This window comes from Thermobia domestica, chromosome 9, assembly GCF_964235325.1.
Source record: "Thermobia domestica chromosome 9, izTheDome1.hap1.1, whole genome shotgun sequence".
NCBI classification, from domain to species: Eukaryota; Metazoa; Arthropoda; class Insecta; order Zygentoma; family Lepismatidae; genus Thermobia; species Thermobia domestica.
Genome location: NC_137462.1, coordinates 67,205,831 through 67,223,448, shown reverse-complemented (window position 1 = coordinate 67,223,448; position 17,618 = coordinate 67,205,831). Strand labels below are relative to the sequence as shown.

At 34.3% G+C, this 17,618-nt stretch overlaps 1 protein-coding gene across 1 annotated transcript in view; it reads left to right on the top strand.

The window, feature by feature from the left end:
* Window positions 1-17,618, top strand: part of LOC145660861 (phospholipid-transporting ATPase ABCA3-like) — a 99,560-nt gene that overhangs the window by 64,868 nt on the left and 17,074 nt on the right. The window contains exons 15-18 of the mRNA XM_081726287.1: window positions 1,227-1,356; window positions 2,493-2,926; window positions 5,980-6,127; window positions 14,760-14,851. Of these exons, the coding sequence (XP_081582413.1) occupies window positions 1,227-1,356; window positions 2,493-2,926; window positions 5,980-6,127; window positions 14,760-14,851 (804 nt within the window). The remainder of the gene's footprint in view (window positions 1-1,226; window positions 1,357-2,492; window positions 2,927-5,979; window positions 6,128-14,759; window positions 14,852-17,618) is intronic.

Here is a 17,618-nt window from a genome sequence, read left to right as displayed (position 1 = left end):
CAATCCATTTCAAGAAGTTTCGATCCTGCCGAGCACTTTTAACGATGTCTTTGCAATGCGCAATTCGATCAACTTTTTGGTCTTCGGTGAGTTTGTGTGGTACAAACCGCGAATTAACCTTCTTAAGACCCAAAACTTCGGTCTAAATGCGGTATGCGGTTGTTTGAGGAATGCCTAATTCCATTTCAATAACTTTCACCGACGATTTTTTGTTATGTTTGATGAATTCACGCACTTTTTCGATGTTTTCTTCCGATAATCCGGTTCTGGGACGGCCTGATCTTTCGTCATCATCCAGCGTCTCTCTACGCGATTTGAATCGCCTGAACCACTCGTAAACTTGCGTACGGGATAGACACTCATCACCATATGCATTTTGTAGCATTTGGTGCGTTTCACTAAAAGTTTTACCCAGTTTAACACAAAACTCAATTGCAGCTCGTTGTTTGAAACTCATTTTCCGACCGATGTACACAACACACTGACAGTTGAAACGCAATAACTTTGTTGCCGTGCATCCAAATGTCATGACATTTATACCAGTTGTCAATGAGGGCTACGCCATCTACCGGTAAAATATTACAACAGATGGCACTAGTGGTACTATTTGTTTTCAAAAGTTCGGTTTCTTTTGGAATGGAGGGTGTATGTCAATAAAGGAAAGAAGACCGCACATACCAATATTGATTAAAATGTCACTGCAAGAAATGCGTTATTAACGGACAACACCCTTCCCTCTTCATCTGTTATCTTTATAGGATGAAATTCGGGATGTTTTGTTCTGCAAATTGATATTTATACATTTTTAAGGTGTGTGAAATTGGAAAGATTTTCCCCTCTTAATCGATTTTAATTACCTTTTTCGTTATTTCTGTGTTCTCTGTTTTCAAGTGGAAGAATTTGTTTACTATCCTGTATTCATCTTTCGATAATTCGTCACTTACAATAATTCTGGTGGGTCTAATTTACAAACATTTCAGAATTAGTCTGTAAAATAACAGAAAATGATTAAGAAACATTCAGGTTCTACGTTACGGAAAATATTAAAGAAGTACTGAAGTTAATTGTAAAAGAACTGAAAAAATATTGTATTATTATTATTATTATTATTATTATTATTATTATTATTATTATTATTATTATTATTATTATTATTATTATTATTATTAAGTACTTATTGGATCATTTTCTACTTAAAACTTTCTGTATAAAATTCTATTTTGCAGGAATTTTGCTGCTGATTCTACTTTTGTATGGATTGAGTATGATTCCCTTCGTATACATCTTCAGCTTTCTTGTGGAAACGAAGACTGGAGCATTTGGTGTTTTAATCTCTTTAAACTTGGTTATATGTGAGTAAAAGACTTCTTTATTACATTAAAATTTTCACGTAAAAATATGGAACTTTTATGAAAATGTGTATTTTTAAAAATGCAAGTAGTTTCCGCGATGAATATAGCAAAATAATCATTAAAATCCCATACAGTTAATTTTCTTTTTCTTCAAAATTATTTATAAATCTTTGGTATTTCCAATTTATTTTGTGTTTGTGATTCAATATGAGAATAATCAAAAATTAAAGTAGGAGTTCAAACATAACTAACTAACTAACTCTATGGTCTATGGAATCCGGAGGTTCAATGCTACGTTCATAAAAGCTCTCCACTGACCTCTATCCTTAGCTAACTATCCAGTTTCTGCTTTGTATTCCTGTTTCTGCGAGATCCTTGATTTTTTTCATTAAAGATGTAAACTTGATAGCGCATAATCTAGCCTTTCCAACGATGTCGGAATCTTTGCTCTATCTTTAAAATGAAGAAAGCTAGTCGATTTTATGTATTACAGGGCGTTTGCTTTGAAATCTTCAATTTCACGCCAATGTGTAATTATTTTCTCAAGCAGTTACGATGATCACTTTGTTATACTCATTAAAATGAATATTTTCGTATTAATATTTGTTAGCTCTTCCTCCCTTTTGGATAGCCCTTCCGCCCTTCTTAACCCTTTTTGGACTGACGGGATTCCTAAGTCCCACTAATTGTATTGTTCTATTATTTCGTCTGGGAGAGTGGAAACGTGGTTTTGGGCTGACGGGACATTCTGGTTCTGTGTGGAGAGGGTACTGTGAACGAGCAACAGATGGCACGAGCGGTTTCAAGGGTTGGAAATAGAGGGACAAATGAAATATTTACAAGCTGTTGTTAGTGTGCAAAAGTTTTTGTAGTGAACACGTCGTCGTCCGATTTAGCGCTAAATTTTATTGGCTGTTAAGAAAGGTAAGACGTTACTGATTTTTTATGTTGTTTTAGAATGATGAAGCAATAAGATCATGGAAGAAAATCTAGTGTGGGGATTATGGTGTTACTTTTATTATGAATTTGCTTTTATGTACTTCTACGTCCCGTCAGGCGGCTAGGTGTATGTTGGTACATAAAGAAACGAACATGTGTTATGATAAATTGTCACAATTGCCTCCAATTGTTTTCTTTCAGAACAATGTCGAAGAGGCTTTCAGCAGTAGAGATTGAAGAGTATCTTCTAGAAGAATTTCCTTCTGATGTCGACACTCCTGTTGAGGACTCAGAGAGCGAAAATGAGCATAATGACGAAGTTGGGAACATGAGGAACAATGAGCCACTAGCGGGACCCTCGAATGCTTACATGAGTAGCCGCATACCAACAGCCAGCGGACCTTCGCAATCACACACTATGTCGGATTCTGATGAATCGGAAGATGAGATACTGGTACGAGATAAAAATTCGAAGAGTAAAGAACCGGACAGAAATTTCAAGAAAAGAGAAAGCGTAACAACTATTCCTATATTTTCTTTGGCAAAAGGAACTATCAGCCAGTTCTTCGGTGTTGAAAGTAATCCAACGGACACCCTTCTGTCAGAGAGCGTAGTAAATGATATAGTGTTTCAGAGTAACTTATATATAGGGTCTACAGCAAAAGCAAAGGAACATCCGTCCAATCACAGCACATGATTTATATGGATTTATGGGTCTTCAGTTTCTTTTTGGTTATCATCGTGTGCCACAATTTTATCATTATTGGAGTGCTGATATTGACTTGTGTGTTCCTGTTGTTCCTCAAACTATGTCACGCGATAGGTACAAACATATTTTATCGAACTTACATGTGAATGATAATTCTGCAATCCCTTCTGATAACCAAGATAAATTGTACAAAATCAGGCCTTTGATAACAGCATTGAACAATAATTTCCAGAAGTACAGACTTCCCGATCAATATCAGTGTGTAGATGAAAGCGTAGTTCGTTTCAAAGGCAGATCTTCACTGAAACAGTACAATCCGAAAAAACCTATAAAAAGAGGCTACAAAATTTGGTGTAGGAGCGATATGTCGGGGTACATATACGAATTTGACGTTTACCAGGGTAAATATGGACAACCAATCTCAACGCAACATTTTGGATTAGGGGGGAGCGTAGTTCAAAAACTGACTTCATCACTTCACGATAATAATTACATTATTATGATGGACAATAACTTTACGTCGTTAGAACTTTTTGAGTGCCTAAAAAGTAATCAAATCTACGCATGTGTAACAATACGCTAAGATCGTTCAGGACTCCTGAAATTAGCACGAGACAAAGATTTGAAGAGAGGTGAATTTGATTTCAGAAGTTCGGATCAGGGACTGACTTACTTCAAATGGAAGGATAGCAAATGTGTCCATTTCCTGTCTAATTATCACGGCACAGAAACTACAACTTTGCAGCGTACACAAAAGGATGATTCTAAAATCACTGTATCAGCACCAACGGTGGTCAAAGATTTCAACGTGCACATGGGAGGGGTAGACAAAGCTGATATGTTGCGTTCGATTTATGATCGTGACAGAAAAGGGAAAAAGTGGTGGCATCGCCTTTTCTTTGCGTTTATGGAAATGACCTTGGTAAACTCCTATGTCATCTACAATGATCTTACGACCATATACCACTTCTTCAATTCAAGAGGCAAGTAGTGCAGGGTCTACTAACGCTTAGCAGGCAATCAGCACAAAAACGAGGAAGACCAGAGCAAGAATCTTCATCCTTGCTTCAAGTAAGCCCATAAAGAGGAGAAAAACTTCATTTTCTGTTAGCAAGGACATAAGACTACAAAATCTAGGAGTGCATTGGCCTCGGTTTGTAACTGAAAGAGGAAAATGCGAATTCTGCTCTATGAAAAACGTGGAGTCACGGCCACACTCAAAATGTACAATGTATAACATTTTTCTTTGCGTAAACCAGACAAAAAATTGTTTCTATGATTATCATCATGCTTAGAAACCTATGCTTTTGACTTGAATTATATATTTTTTTTTATTAGTGCAAACATTTTTTTGTGTAAACGACTACAATATGTATTTTCATACAATACTTTTTGATACTGCGATAAATGCGTATCTCTTGTACACTGTACTTTATTATTGCTTTTTGACATTTGTATGCTTTCAATCATGTCATAAATATTCATCTAATTTGTAAAACAAATTATACCAGCCTTCCCACCAGCGTTTTGTAATAATTTCTAAATAAACAAGTCATCAAAGTATAAGCGATTTCTTTTATATTTTACATGTAAATTTACATAAGTGTAAGCCTAAGTGCCTGACGGGACTTCAGAGTCCCTTTACCCGCTGCGCATTGTTGAACAACAATGGAAGATTTCTTTTTCTTTCAATGATCATATCTACCCACTATGTGCCTAAATTTAATTTTTCATCTACCTGCTATTATTAAAACATAATTCAGTCCAAAAAGGGTTAAATGGATGCTTGCTGGGCCCGAAATTTCATCTATGATTCAAGACTTCGAGGAGGATCAATTGGGATTGCAGACAGAAACAGAATATATGCACCATGAAGAAACATCGTCTTTTCAGAAGAGATTTCGTGCAAAGATGAAAGCGCTTTGTGAGGTGTTAGACGAGCTTGGAAATCCGTTTCTTGAAGAAGGAAACGAATTATTTTCCCTGGAAACCGGCGTTGTAGTGCAAAAGAAACCTTATGATTATTGAAGAAACAGGGAAGAACCAATACAAATCGTACTTAGAAGATAGAATTTTGAATCAACGAGTCTCAATATACTCACCAATATCTAAGAATAATTTCAAGATGTTTGGATTAGCTAGAAAGGCTCGATCCACTAATATGCTTATAAAGTCATTGAAATACGACATAGATCGCTTTTCTAAGCTGTTTGTAATATGCCTGAACAGAGAATTGGATATCGATAACTTCTTTACCTTTGAAAACCAACCATTTCCACCCTCCATTTCTCAGAATGGAATTATGAGAACTGATGATAAAGCTCAGTTGCTTAGGTGCTTTGGTACTGGAGAACAATATATTATGAACGATACAATAGTAGGAGACTGCTCTAACACAGAAAGTGAAAATGACTAGGAGGAATCCATTATACCACACCTTTCTACCATTACGTTAAAGGATGTAGCTTCTCTTAATTTGATGCAATTACGTACGATGGGGCAGCCCTTGTTCACATTCTTAAGCCAATAGTTACAAGTACGTTCCTTGAGTACTCATCAATGATATTTCAAGAACACATGAAACAAGACGCTAACAAATATAATGGGCAACGAGTGGACATTGTATGGGACACTGATAACATATCTAGTATTAAATCTCATACTAGGGAATCTCGAGGTAGTAGACAGAGACTACAGGTACGGCCAAATGGATCATTGCCAAGGAACTGGCAAAACTTCCTTAAAAATTCCGAAAATAAATCTGAACTATTTCCGTTCCTAGGAGAAGAAATAGTAACTTCGGGGTCCTTTTCAGACATTGTAGTAGTATCTACTCATGGTTCAGGAGTTACAACAAATCGCTCTTGTCTTCCGAAAGTTCTCTTGAAGTTTGCAACCACGAAGAAGCCGATACCCGCATTATTTGGCACGTTCAGGATGCTGTACTTCATGGTAAACATGACATATGTATCAGAACAGTTGACACCGATGTTGGGGTTTTGGCAATATCGTACTATTTCGAGTTGAAACTTCAAGGTCTTAAACGGTTGTTCATAAAGTTTGATAGTGGACAACATGCCAGATTCTTCTGTGTCCATGTTATTCCTGAACAACTTGGAGAACGAAAGTCAGTTGCACTTCGCGGTTTCCACGTTTTCAGTGGATGCGACGGTGTTTCGTTGCTTTTTTTTTCGGGCGTGGAAAAGCAACCATGTGGAAGCGATGGAATTCATTTCGTGAAGTATTGGAAGCATTTAAGTTTCTGTCGTTTTCTCAAAATACAATCACAGACAATATATTTGATCTACTCCAACGATATACCGTGTTCTGCTGTGCTCAGACGAGTGACTTAATGACTGCAAACGAGGCTCGAAAGCAACTATTTACTTCCTTCAACAGAACGATGTTCAATATTCCACTAACAGCTGATGATTTGAAGCAGCATATTTTAAGGGCACTTTACCAAAGTGGTCACATATGGGGACAAGCCACATCATTAATCATTAATACTCATTCATTCCGGTTTTGAGTTGAACATCATTAATACTCCACCACTACATGATTGGGGATGGATTTTACTAGATGGAAAACAGCAAAATGTTCAACTCAACCGGAAATTTGTAAGGCAGTAAGAGAACTGATTAAGTGCAGTTGCAAGAAAGGATGTCAGCAAACCGATTGCAAGTCAAGAAGAAAGAACTGTTGTGTACGCTTATGTACAAAAATTATGCAGGAGCTTGCACCTGAAGTGACTTGACGCTTTGAAACTTCTGTTATTCATTTTTTTAAAAGTCTCATATAATACAATTTCTAATAATAATATTTCAAAATAGTATTCTACTAATATAAGGGTTGTACAGCGTTCATTGTAACTGTAGACAAATCAGTGTAACATGCGACTAAACGAGCAAATATAATCTGCTAATCTAATATTTTTTGGGAAATTCATTTTCTTTAATTTGACTCGAGAAAGAAGTATTTATCGTATTTTCTTGAGAACATAATTACACGTTGGTGTGAAATTGAAGATCCCAAAGCACAACACCCTGTAATACATAAAGTCGATTAGTTCCTTTTATTTTGAAGATAGAGCAAAGATACTGACATCGTTGGAAAGGTTAGATTATGCTCTATTATGTTTACTTCTACGTGAGAGTACAAATCTGATAGATTCATAGATTCATAGTCTGATAGATCCATTATAGCAATATTCAGTAACGAATACAACTAAAATTTACTGATAACAGTCAACATATTTAAATATGGTGGCTGTACAAATAACATGTACTAAGTTTAAATTCTTAACTCTTTCATTATCTTTAATTTGACGCAAGAAGAAGGTTTCTTGGGTAGTTCAGTGAGGATATATTATTATTTAAGTAAAAGTCTGTGCCTTCGCGTGAACACCCTATTGATTTCCAAGATGGCGGCCAAACAAGAACGAATTTTAAATATTTTCCATAAGTTAGTTATCTCTATATACGTGTGTTTATATATGTATATATGTAATGGTATATTTATATATAGATATATGTGGTTGTACAAATATATGTGTATATACTATACTGTATGTGTGTGTCGTCTCTTTAAGCGTATGCGTAATTGTATGTTTATCTGTTTATTTTTATATTTATTTATTTATCTGTATTTGTATATATTTATATAATCATTTAATTATTTATTTATGTCAATTATTTGTTAGTTTAGATTAGTTGTTCTAAGATCGTCCTTTGTGTGTGTGTGTGTAATTTACAACAGATAGGAAGCCTCGGTATAGGAAAATACAAATCAGAATACTTGAAGGGGATTGGCTGCTGCCAGGAGCCAATCAGAAGCAAGATGTCTCAGCTCTTGTTTGTATATAAGACTGCACATTTCTCATGTATCTCATAGTGTCTGATGAAGCCAAAATGTTAGTTGGCGAAACTGTAACACGTATGTAGTTTTTTATGTGAATATATTGTTTTGCTCAGCAAATAGTTTGTTTGTGTTTAAGAATTTTAAATGTCTCCATATCTTTTCATAATTCTTTCACTAAATACAGTTTTTTATGACTAAGCCGCGTTACTAATGTAAATTCATACCATGTGGCATTGATGCAGAACGTTTCCTACTACACTGTTCTCATTTACAAGCAGAGGCTTGACCGAGAGTGTTATTGAGCACATGAAGAACACCAAGCGTGCAGGTTTGCTATCTGTAAAGTAGGTAACAAATCCCTTTTCTCTCCCTACCTAGCATCAAAAAATAATTGCTTCACAATCCTCCATAACACATGATCTCTATGGAGACTGGGAATAAACTTTGTTTCCACTAATGTAGCATTATGATACAAAATAACATCAATCCTGTAACTTAATACTGCAATGTCAAACCACAAAAACATCAAATTAATCAAGTAACAATCATATTAATATCAATCAATATCATATTAATAAAGTAACAATCACCTGCGTAGAGAATAAGGAAAAAGAAAATATTTCAACACAATCATATTAATTCGTGCAATAAATAATTAAATTATATGTTCTATCATAAAACGTTTTTTGATTCTCGTGGCTGGAATACAGTGTTCTTATCAAGTGCTTTCACGATTTTAAATAGCTGAGGGTTTGAACTAGGTGTTATATTTAAAGCAGGGATGCAAATAAGCACAAAATTTTACTCGCCCAAAAAAAGGGCTACTAGCCCACATCCCACAATAAAGAAATCATTTGTATAGTATTAAATACTCGCCCGCACCGATGAACCACCCGCTCCGGGCGACTGGGCGAGTGGTTATTTACATTCCTGATTTAAAGCTAGTTAATATTTTTGGATTATTTTGCTTATTTATTTCTTTTCAGCGGTTAGTTTGATAATGTTCGATGAAGAATATGAAGCCACCAATGTAGATATCATTTTTGGACTATTCCCCCAGTTTTCGCTAGCTCTTGGCCTTAAAAACTTTTGGACCTTGCTCTTAGAGAATAAATGGTGTGATATCATTCCTGAAGAGACGTTGGATCGTATGTGTGCAGTGACATCATCGGACTACTGGCTAAAATGTTGTAGTAAGATTATTTGCATAATTAAAATCTTTATCTTTGTCTAGTTACGCAAATTTGGAAGACTTGAGACATGTTTAAATTTAACTTCAACATTTAACAAAATTTAACTTCATAACTCTCAGAATACTGTTACGAGTACAGATTGATTTATTTATAAATAGTAAGGACATTAATTATATCAACTGGCTTCTTTTTAGGTCTTGTTTTCGGGTAATATCTATATATCTATCTATCTATCTATCTATCTATCTATCTATCTATCTATATATATATATATATATATATATATATATATATATATATATATATATATATATATAGGGTGTTCATTTATTATGTAGTCAAAATTTGCTGGTGAAATCCTTACACCTAAACAATAAAAAAAAGCCCATATGAACATACGTTGGAAAACGCGTTGTTTCGAAGTTACGGGATGCCAAAATCGAGAAAATTGCAACTTAGAGGCTGCCTGTAGCTTCAGTACATAATTCTTTATAATTAGATGGCCAGCATATTTGGCAATCACGCAGAAAACAACACCGAAGATTCTACACTTGTGTTAATTTAACACACTGTCTGTGTGTCATTTCAACTACCGGCATTTGACACACAACTCCAAATGGAGAGTGATGTGTTCTAACCACCTGTTTGTGTTATATTTTAACACAAGTGTGTTAGTACATAGGCATGTCGTTGAAATAACACAACGATTTTTTACAGTGTACATATACATATAGATATGGAAATTAGTATAAACGTTTTCATCTTTAATTGACATATAGAAGTAATCATTGTAGTTATTTAATGGATTTTCAGATCAATGTCATGGCCTAACATTTCTCTACGATGTTCCTACACTTTGAAACTTTTGATTGGAAATAGCGTCCGAAAGGTACATCATTGTATAGCAAGCCATATTTAGATTACCCGATAATTTGTTGAAAGAAAATAAAGTGAGTACATGTAAAATACTTTTAAAAATATTCATAAGAGATGGAAACTCTTTCTTTCTCCTTGTCTCTGCTTTCTTAAAAACTTTATTAGTATATTCAGTTTACATATTAAGATGTGAGGAGTATATATGTGCTTTTGGTATATTTAGAAGTTGGTATTTGCAATTTATAAGAACAAGCTGGTCACCTTTTCTATGTACCCCATCTCTATCTATTTTTTTCTAACTTATCTCCTCATACTTGATTCTAGAACTTGTTTCCAGTTGTTGGGATTAAATTATAGGAACGGACATTTTAGTTATATTGCTAAAGGTTTATGTAACTGTTTAATGATGCTAGAATTTGTTCTAATTTCTTTTGGAATCTTTATTTATTTATTTTTTAAAATATAAGATTTACAAACTTGTGATCTGAAGTATAGGCAAAAAACGAAGAAATTTGAGTAATATTTATAAGCGAGTGATAAAATCATCAGACTGGTAAGTGAGAGTTACCACTCGTGAAAGTGACTATGTTTGTGACTCTTAATCTCTTGAACCGCTAGACCTATCTCGATCAAATTTTTGATGTAGATACGGTTCTAGCCTGAAAGTGTTTATAACTATTCACTTTGACGTAGCAACATAGGGTGGAGGGGGAAGGGAAATCAATATATATAAAAATAAAAGTGACTATGTTTGTGAGTTAATAACTAAAACTTAATAACTCTTTAACCACCAGACCGATCTCGTTCAAATTTACAACGTAGATGAAGCTTAGACCTGAGATGGATTTTCTCATATCATTTGACGGTGTGATTTGAGGGTGGAACAGGGGAGAGACATTCAAAAATGATCGATACTTCTGACGCCGTTTAAATCCAAATTCAGCCCCGCAATTTGGGGCGGGAGAGAGGAGGGGCGCAATGACCAATATCCGTGTCGAATTCATAGCTTTCGGGGTCGCTGAGATGAACAATGATACTTCCGATGCCATGCCCCGTAATATGGGGAGGGGAGGGTGATACAGTGGAACTTGGATAATTCGAACCTCAAGGGACCAGTAGAAAAATTCGAATTATACAAAAATTCGAATTAGAAAAGTTTTTGTAAATGGTTGAATAAACAATCAAACTTCAGGTTTTAACATAAAGACCATTATTGGAGCTAATAATAAGTGTTTTAAGTACCATACACTCATTGTAAAACTAGAAAAAACATAGGTTAATACAATATGAAGTAAAATACTGTACTGTAATACGTACGTACATACACTAGCACTGTATTATGCATGAACATTGAAAAAATCATAAAAACAGAAAAGAATATTACTGTATTAATAGACAAATAACTGTCATGAGACTCAAAAAAAAAAAAAAAAAAAAACAGTTTTCAAAAAATGCTGAGATCTTTGCTTGTTTCCTAGAATTTAGTCTCTCGATCATTACAAACGAATCTAACAAATTCAAGGAACGGAATAGTTCATCACTTACTTCATTTTTGCTTTCCAAAAACCGTCTGAGTTGTGTGATGTGCTTCGCTGCCTCGGCCGGGGTGAGTGCGATGACCTTCAAGCTGAGTAGTCTGCGGGTGGGGCGGAAAGCCTGCTACAGGCTTCATCCATTTTTTGGAAAATCCGACCCGATGACTTGACCTCCTTTTAGATTTACACGGCAAAAACTTCGAATTATTCAGATTATAATTCGAATTAACCATGATTTTTTAAAGCATTGTTTGTATATAAAATTCTAGGGACCAAGAGAAAAATTCGAAATAAAGAAGTTTTCGAATTACAGAAGTTCGAATTATCCAGGTTCCACTGTATATAAAATTATCAAAAATGACCAATATCAAAAAGCGCTTTAGTAATAGTGAAAAGTAACTGACAAACGGAACATATTACTACTTTTCTTAATTTAACCCTGCGAAGCGGGTAATTTATGCTAGTGTATATATATATATATATATAGATATATATATATATATATATGGTCGGATACAGAATATTCTAACGGGGTGCAACAATCACACTGAAACTCGCCAAAATGACACGCAACAATATTCTTTACCACTGACAATGCTGGTACATAGAACGGAGGGAGTATTTTAATGAGAGTCACAAGTGATTGCAGAAATGAAATATTTGATCTTCTCTGGCTTGTGTTTTCTTCCCTAGTTGACAAATGTTATATTGTTTTGCATGGTGAATCCTTTTTCCTTTACCTTCACAAAGTCGACTTAAACTATTGCGACTAAGCTCTGCTTTCTCTTAAGCCCTGAACGGAAAAAATAACGGTAGAAAATCAGTGGCGAAGCGTACTATGAGGCTCTGAGTCCGGGCCTACCCTGTTTTCTACCGTATATTTTCTTCATCTTTGGTTTCTTATAAAATAAAGCCAATGCTTCAACATTTCTTTTTTTTTCGGTAACAAAATAGTAGGTTGGGAACACTTAAAGATCCTTCCGTCTGAGCTTGCTAGACAGGCTTACGAGCTATGTTGCTCAGCGAGCGAAGCTATTGTCGCCGTGAATTGCACGCATTGTTGGGAAGGTGCGAAGGCTCGCCTCTGGAAGTTTAGTTTTAGCGTTGAAGACATCTTTCAATGCTAATATGTTATAAAATGATTGCATAAACCAAAGTAGGAAGTTTCTGTGTAGAATTATGTATTTCTATTAGTGATAGTTTGTTTAATTTAGGTATATACTCTCAGGAGTTATTCAGAGTAGCTGTTTTCTTTTTCCTATATGGGACCTGGTGCATAATAGCTTGTAGAATATACGTCTGAAACATTAAATATATGTGTAAATTTACCAATCGCTACCATACAAGACAGAATAATAAAATGTGTATGTAATTTTTGTTGAGTTTTTAATTTCATAGAATCAGTACGGTATTTAGGATTTTCTTTGGGGGCTTTATTAACTTTATTCCTGGAAATGTGGACATTCTGCAATATATATAAAACAATAAAAAGTTGCGATAAAATTTTGGTGAGTGCTTCAGCCCGGAAGCCTCCTCGTTGAAAATGCCACTGCATACATTAGAGTATTAAATATCTTGAGTTGATTAAAATAAAAATCCTTCTCAGAATTTCTAGTGGTCATTACCACGTGATACATTAATTAAATGCAGTATTGTATTTACTTTAAAGTGGGAGATGCAAGTAACAAACACTTATTCAAAAATTTGACAGCTAACTGTAAGAACGTACTTTTTTCTCTCTCCATTTTCAAATGTGCAGGAAATGAAAACAGCAAGTGAGGAGATAATTCCCCTCATCCTCTCTGCAAATCCTAGACAGAAGTGTATATGAACTACACTTCAAAATATTTGTAGTGGAGCTAAATGGGAATATTCCATTAATAGATATTGAGTGTTTTCCTCATGTAAATATTTTAGTAATAATAATAATAATAATAATAATAATAATAATAATAATAATAATAATAATAATAATAATAATAATAATAATAATAATAATAATAATAATAAACTACTTTCCGTCTACTTTTGCTTATATAAATATTCATTCTTTCTTGTTAAATTAAACAACAAAAAACTACTATGTACACATGCATATAAATTTAAAGACTTAGAAATACAACTAAGAAAGTTCTTTAAACTAAACAGATTTGGTAGTGTTTTAACTCAATAAGGGAAATATAATTTTGAACACTTTATGATGCATTAAATGTTATTTGTGTTATTAGTTTATCGGGCCTACATTACTTGTAGGATTACGCTTCGCCACTGCAGAAAATTTCGGAAAGTGTTGTTATTTTTATTGTTAGCTTCTCATTTCGGTAGTGCATATTTACAACGAAGAAGAGGTGCACGTGCACCGGTGTATCACTAAATCCGGCCATATATATATACTGGGTGTATCGAAAGTCTGGGGTGGTAACTTCGTTACAAGTAAAGATACGAAAAATAGAAACAGAGACAGGTTGTGAGAAGTAGATGGTTTTCGATCTTAAATGGTAGATTTTTTCCAATAGCACCGTTTGGGATCAACACTGGTAAGGGATCTATGTTAAATGGAAAGGTGACTTTACCAGTTCAACAGGCTTTTCCTTTGGACCCTCCCATACCAACAATACAGCATTGTTGAGAAACTGATTCGTGGTGTTCTAGATTCCCACATATAGCTATGTGCACGTTACCTGTGTCATAATTAAGTGCCTTTACGTTTTCTTCGAATACCGTACTGGATTTGTTGATACGTTTCTAACATTGTTTGAAATTCCATTTGATTTCTATTATTAGAATTACTTTCAAAGTGTATGCTCTCTAATTTAAAGTTAAATAGTGATTTGTTTTTGTTTTTGGTTAAAAAAAAGAAAGAATATTAGTTATTACAAAATATAAATAATCAACTATTTCTCATCTATATAGTTCTCAAATTTAATATATATACTGAATAAAGTTTTTAAAAAAGCAGAGATAAGGAGAAATAAAGACTATTCATCTTTGGCACTAAGAAATACTTATAGAGCATAGAAACAGGCATCTACACATATATATAAACCAATCAGAATAGCATAGAATTAGATAAATATCTCCTTACGTTGCTTATTTTCCATTAATTTATTTATTTTTTAGAAAATACGTGTAGTAAGAAGGGTATCTGCCACGAAGAAACATCATACTTTTCTGATAATGAAAATAGTATTCAGCGTCAAGTAATATTACTTGTTGCTGATAGTGTGCTTTATTTCCTTCTATTGGTTGCAATTGAGTGTGGACTTCATTTCAATCTCCAAAAAGTGATTATCAGGTTTTTCAAGAAAGCAAGTGTAACATCAGATGTTTCTGATATAGAAGACGATGTCAAACGAGAAAGACATAGAGTAGCACAAGAAGTTCTGGGTAAGTTATAATAAATCTTTCCTATTGCACTGTATATTTTTCCCATATGTAAATGTTGAAAACTGTTTTACTTCTGTATATCTTGCTATTTTAATTTTTAAAAAATTAGTTCATATTTTATTTTTATTTATTTTTTTTATATTATATAGTTATAACATTTCTTAAATGAATCAGTTAATACAAAAAGAGCTTCAGTCAAACAAACGTAGTTTTTGAGAAAAATAAGAAAAATATTGGTTTTGAAACTAATAAAAATTAAAATGAACATTTTTTTTCGTGTAGGCCCTACATAGAAATTACTGTATATTAATCGAATGCTGTATAAAAAAAGAACATTTTTATGCATATTTTCATGATAAAAACAAAATAGTTTTCGTTGTGGACTGAAGCCTTTCTTGCATGTACGTAAAGTATTGACAAAGCCCTATATGCATGTACTTTTTGTTTAATTATTAATTCGTTGCTCTTTTTTTTAAAACACAAAACTGTGTTAAGATGTTGTTTGTCAAGTTCACATGTTGCAGGTCAACCAACCGAATGAGACGAAATCAATAGCTATTGCCACTAACATATAGACAGGGCTGGATCAATCCCATCTGGAGACTCAGGGCTAGAAAAATTATGTGGCCCCTGCTGACTTCACCTAATACATTTCTGTGTTTGATATTTTTGGTGATATTTTATTTTATGATTATGATTAAATCTTTATGATTCTTTGTAGATAGCCAGTTGAGGTTTTGATCAGAGTAGAAGCTCCTGTCAACCTAGTGGCCTAGGGCTATACCCCCCTAAGTCCTTCCCTTAATCCGGCCCTGCATATAGAACAAATATAATTCTCCATGCAGAAGGGGCTTCAGTTTTTGACTCAAGCCCATACTGCTTAGAATAATCGAAGTTGACATATGTTTATAAAACGTTAGACCAATGAAACTGAAGTTCTTTATGCAAAGAAACATAGCTGTACCCAATACGAAAAACTCCGATGTTAACTCAATTTCACCATTTTGGTGACTGAAGTCTCTTTTGCATTAACTAATTCAAGTGTGATCAAGATGTTCTTCATAAGAGCTAATGTCGAACCTTCTGATGATAAAGCCATATTCATATATGAGCTACCTGAAGCCAGACCGAACAAAGCATACACTTTCATGCTTATGTAAATTAGCCCTTATGGAAACAGTGGCAACTTGACAAGAACTACTGTCAAAAACAAATATTATATATACAAATGGTTTGCTTCTGTTATTTCGTAGAACATGGAAAAAAATAATAAGAATAATTTGATTCAGTGATACTATTATTATTTGAGCTGTCTGAAACCAGAGTGCACTAACTATGTTTTCGCCGATTTCTGAATTTAAGTATGAAATCAATTGTCTTTCACGTATTTCACACTGAACCTTATGTCACAACAAACCAAGTGTAGAAATTGACGCGAACAATCACCTAAAGCCCATTTCTCAACGAATGATAGCAGTTCATGTCAAGTAGTTACTGTTTCCATAAAGGCCAATTTCCTACAGCACGAAAAAAATGTTAGTTCGATCTGGTTTCAGACAACTCATATATAAGAAATATTAATTTCATATTTTTCAAAAAAAAAAATAATTTTAGCGTTCCTTTCAGCAGCGAGGCTGTATGAGACGTAACCTACAATTTAACGTGATATCCGAACCACAAGAGCTGTAGCCGATAATCGAACCCGGGTCGGACCACGCCAAAAGCGCGTATACTAACGCCTTAGCCACGAGGGAGTTCAATTATTAATTTCATATTACCATAACAATAATATAATTCCATCCTTAAAATTCAGATGTTTGTTTTCTATTGTTGATATCGTCGCAGGATTAAAATATATGATCATAAATCACCAACCATAGTGAACCGAACTACGTATCTATCTCGGGCAATCCTTTTCCACATTACTGTACAGTGCTTCTTAATTACGCCATACCATCTTGTATGAGAATTTTCTAAATTACTTCTTGTTTCTTCATATAAAGTAGAATTGCTGGTCTGTCGATCATCATTTCTTGTTGCAATATGTTCAGTGTTATTACTAGTAATGCTACTTCAGTGCTTTTATTTTCATTACAATGTTTATCACTTCTTTCATCTATTTTATCTATTGTTTCCCTATCTTTGCTTGTTATTACTAGTATACACTTTCTCAGGCTTCGTCCTCTAGTCTAGTTTTATTTGTGTTCATATCATGGATTCAGATACAGATAAAATGAATTCATTGAAAGTTTACTAATTTAGATACAACGCCATTTTATTTTTAAATACCAAGGTGTACCTTCCTAATGCGCTCCAGCCTACCATAATATTTGGTCGAGGAATTAATTCGTGCGGTTGGTACGCACACATTGAAGCTGTAGTACAAACACAAAATACATAAATACCTTAAGAAAAATATTGTCCATCGCTAGCCACCACTTTCGCCCATCTGTCAGGCAATGTACGGATTCCGTGGCGAAAGAAGTCCTCATCCTTGGAAGCGATCCAGTCAGAGAGCCATGTTTCGATATCTTCTGAAGAAGTAAACCGCTGTCCAATCAAATCGTTGTTCATGCAATCGAACAAGTAGTAGTCCGAAGGAGCAACGTCTGGTGAATACGGCGGGTGGGGTAAAACTTCCCATCCGACATTTTCTAAATAGGTTTTGACCGGTTTTGCGACATGTGGGCGAGCGTTATCATGTTGAACAATAAGTTTATCATGTCTGTTCTCCCATTCTGGTCGTGTTCTGGCCAGAGCTTGCTTC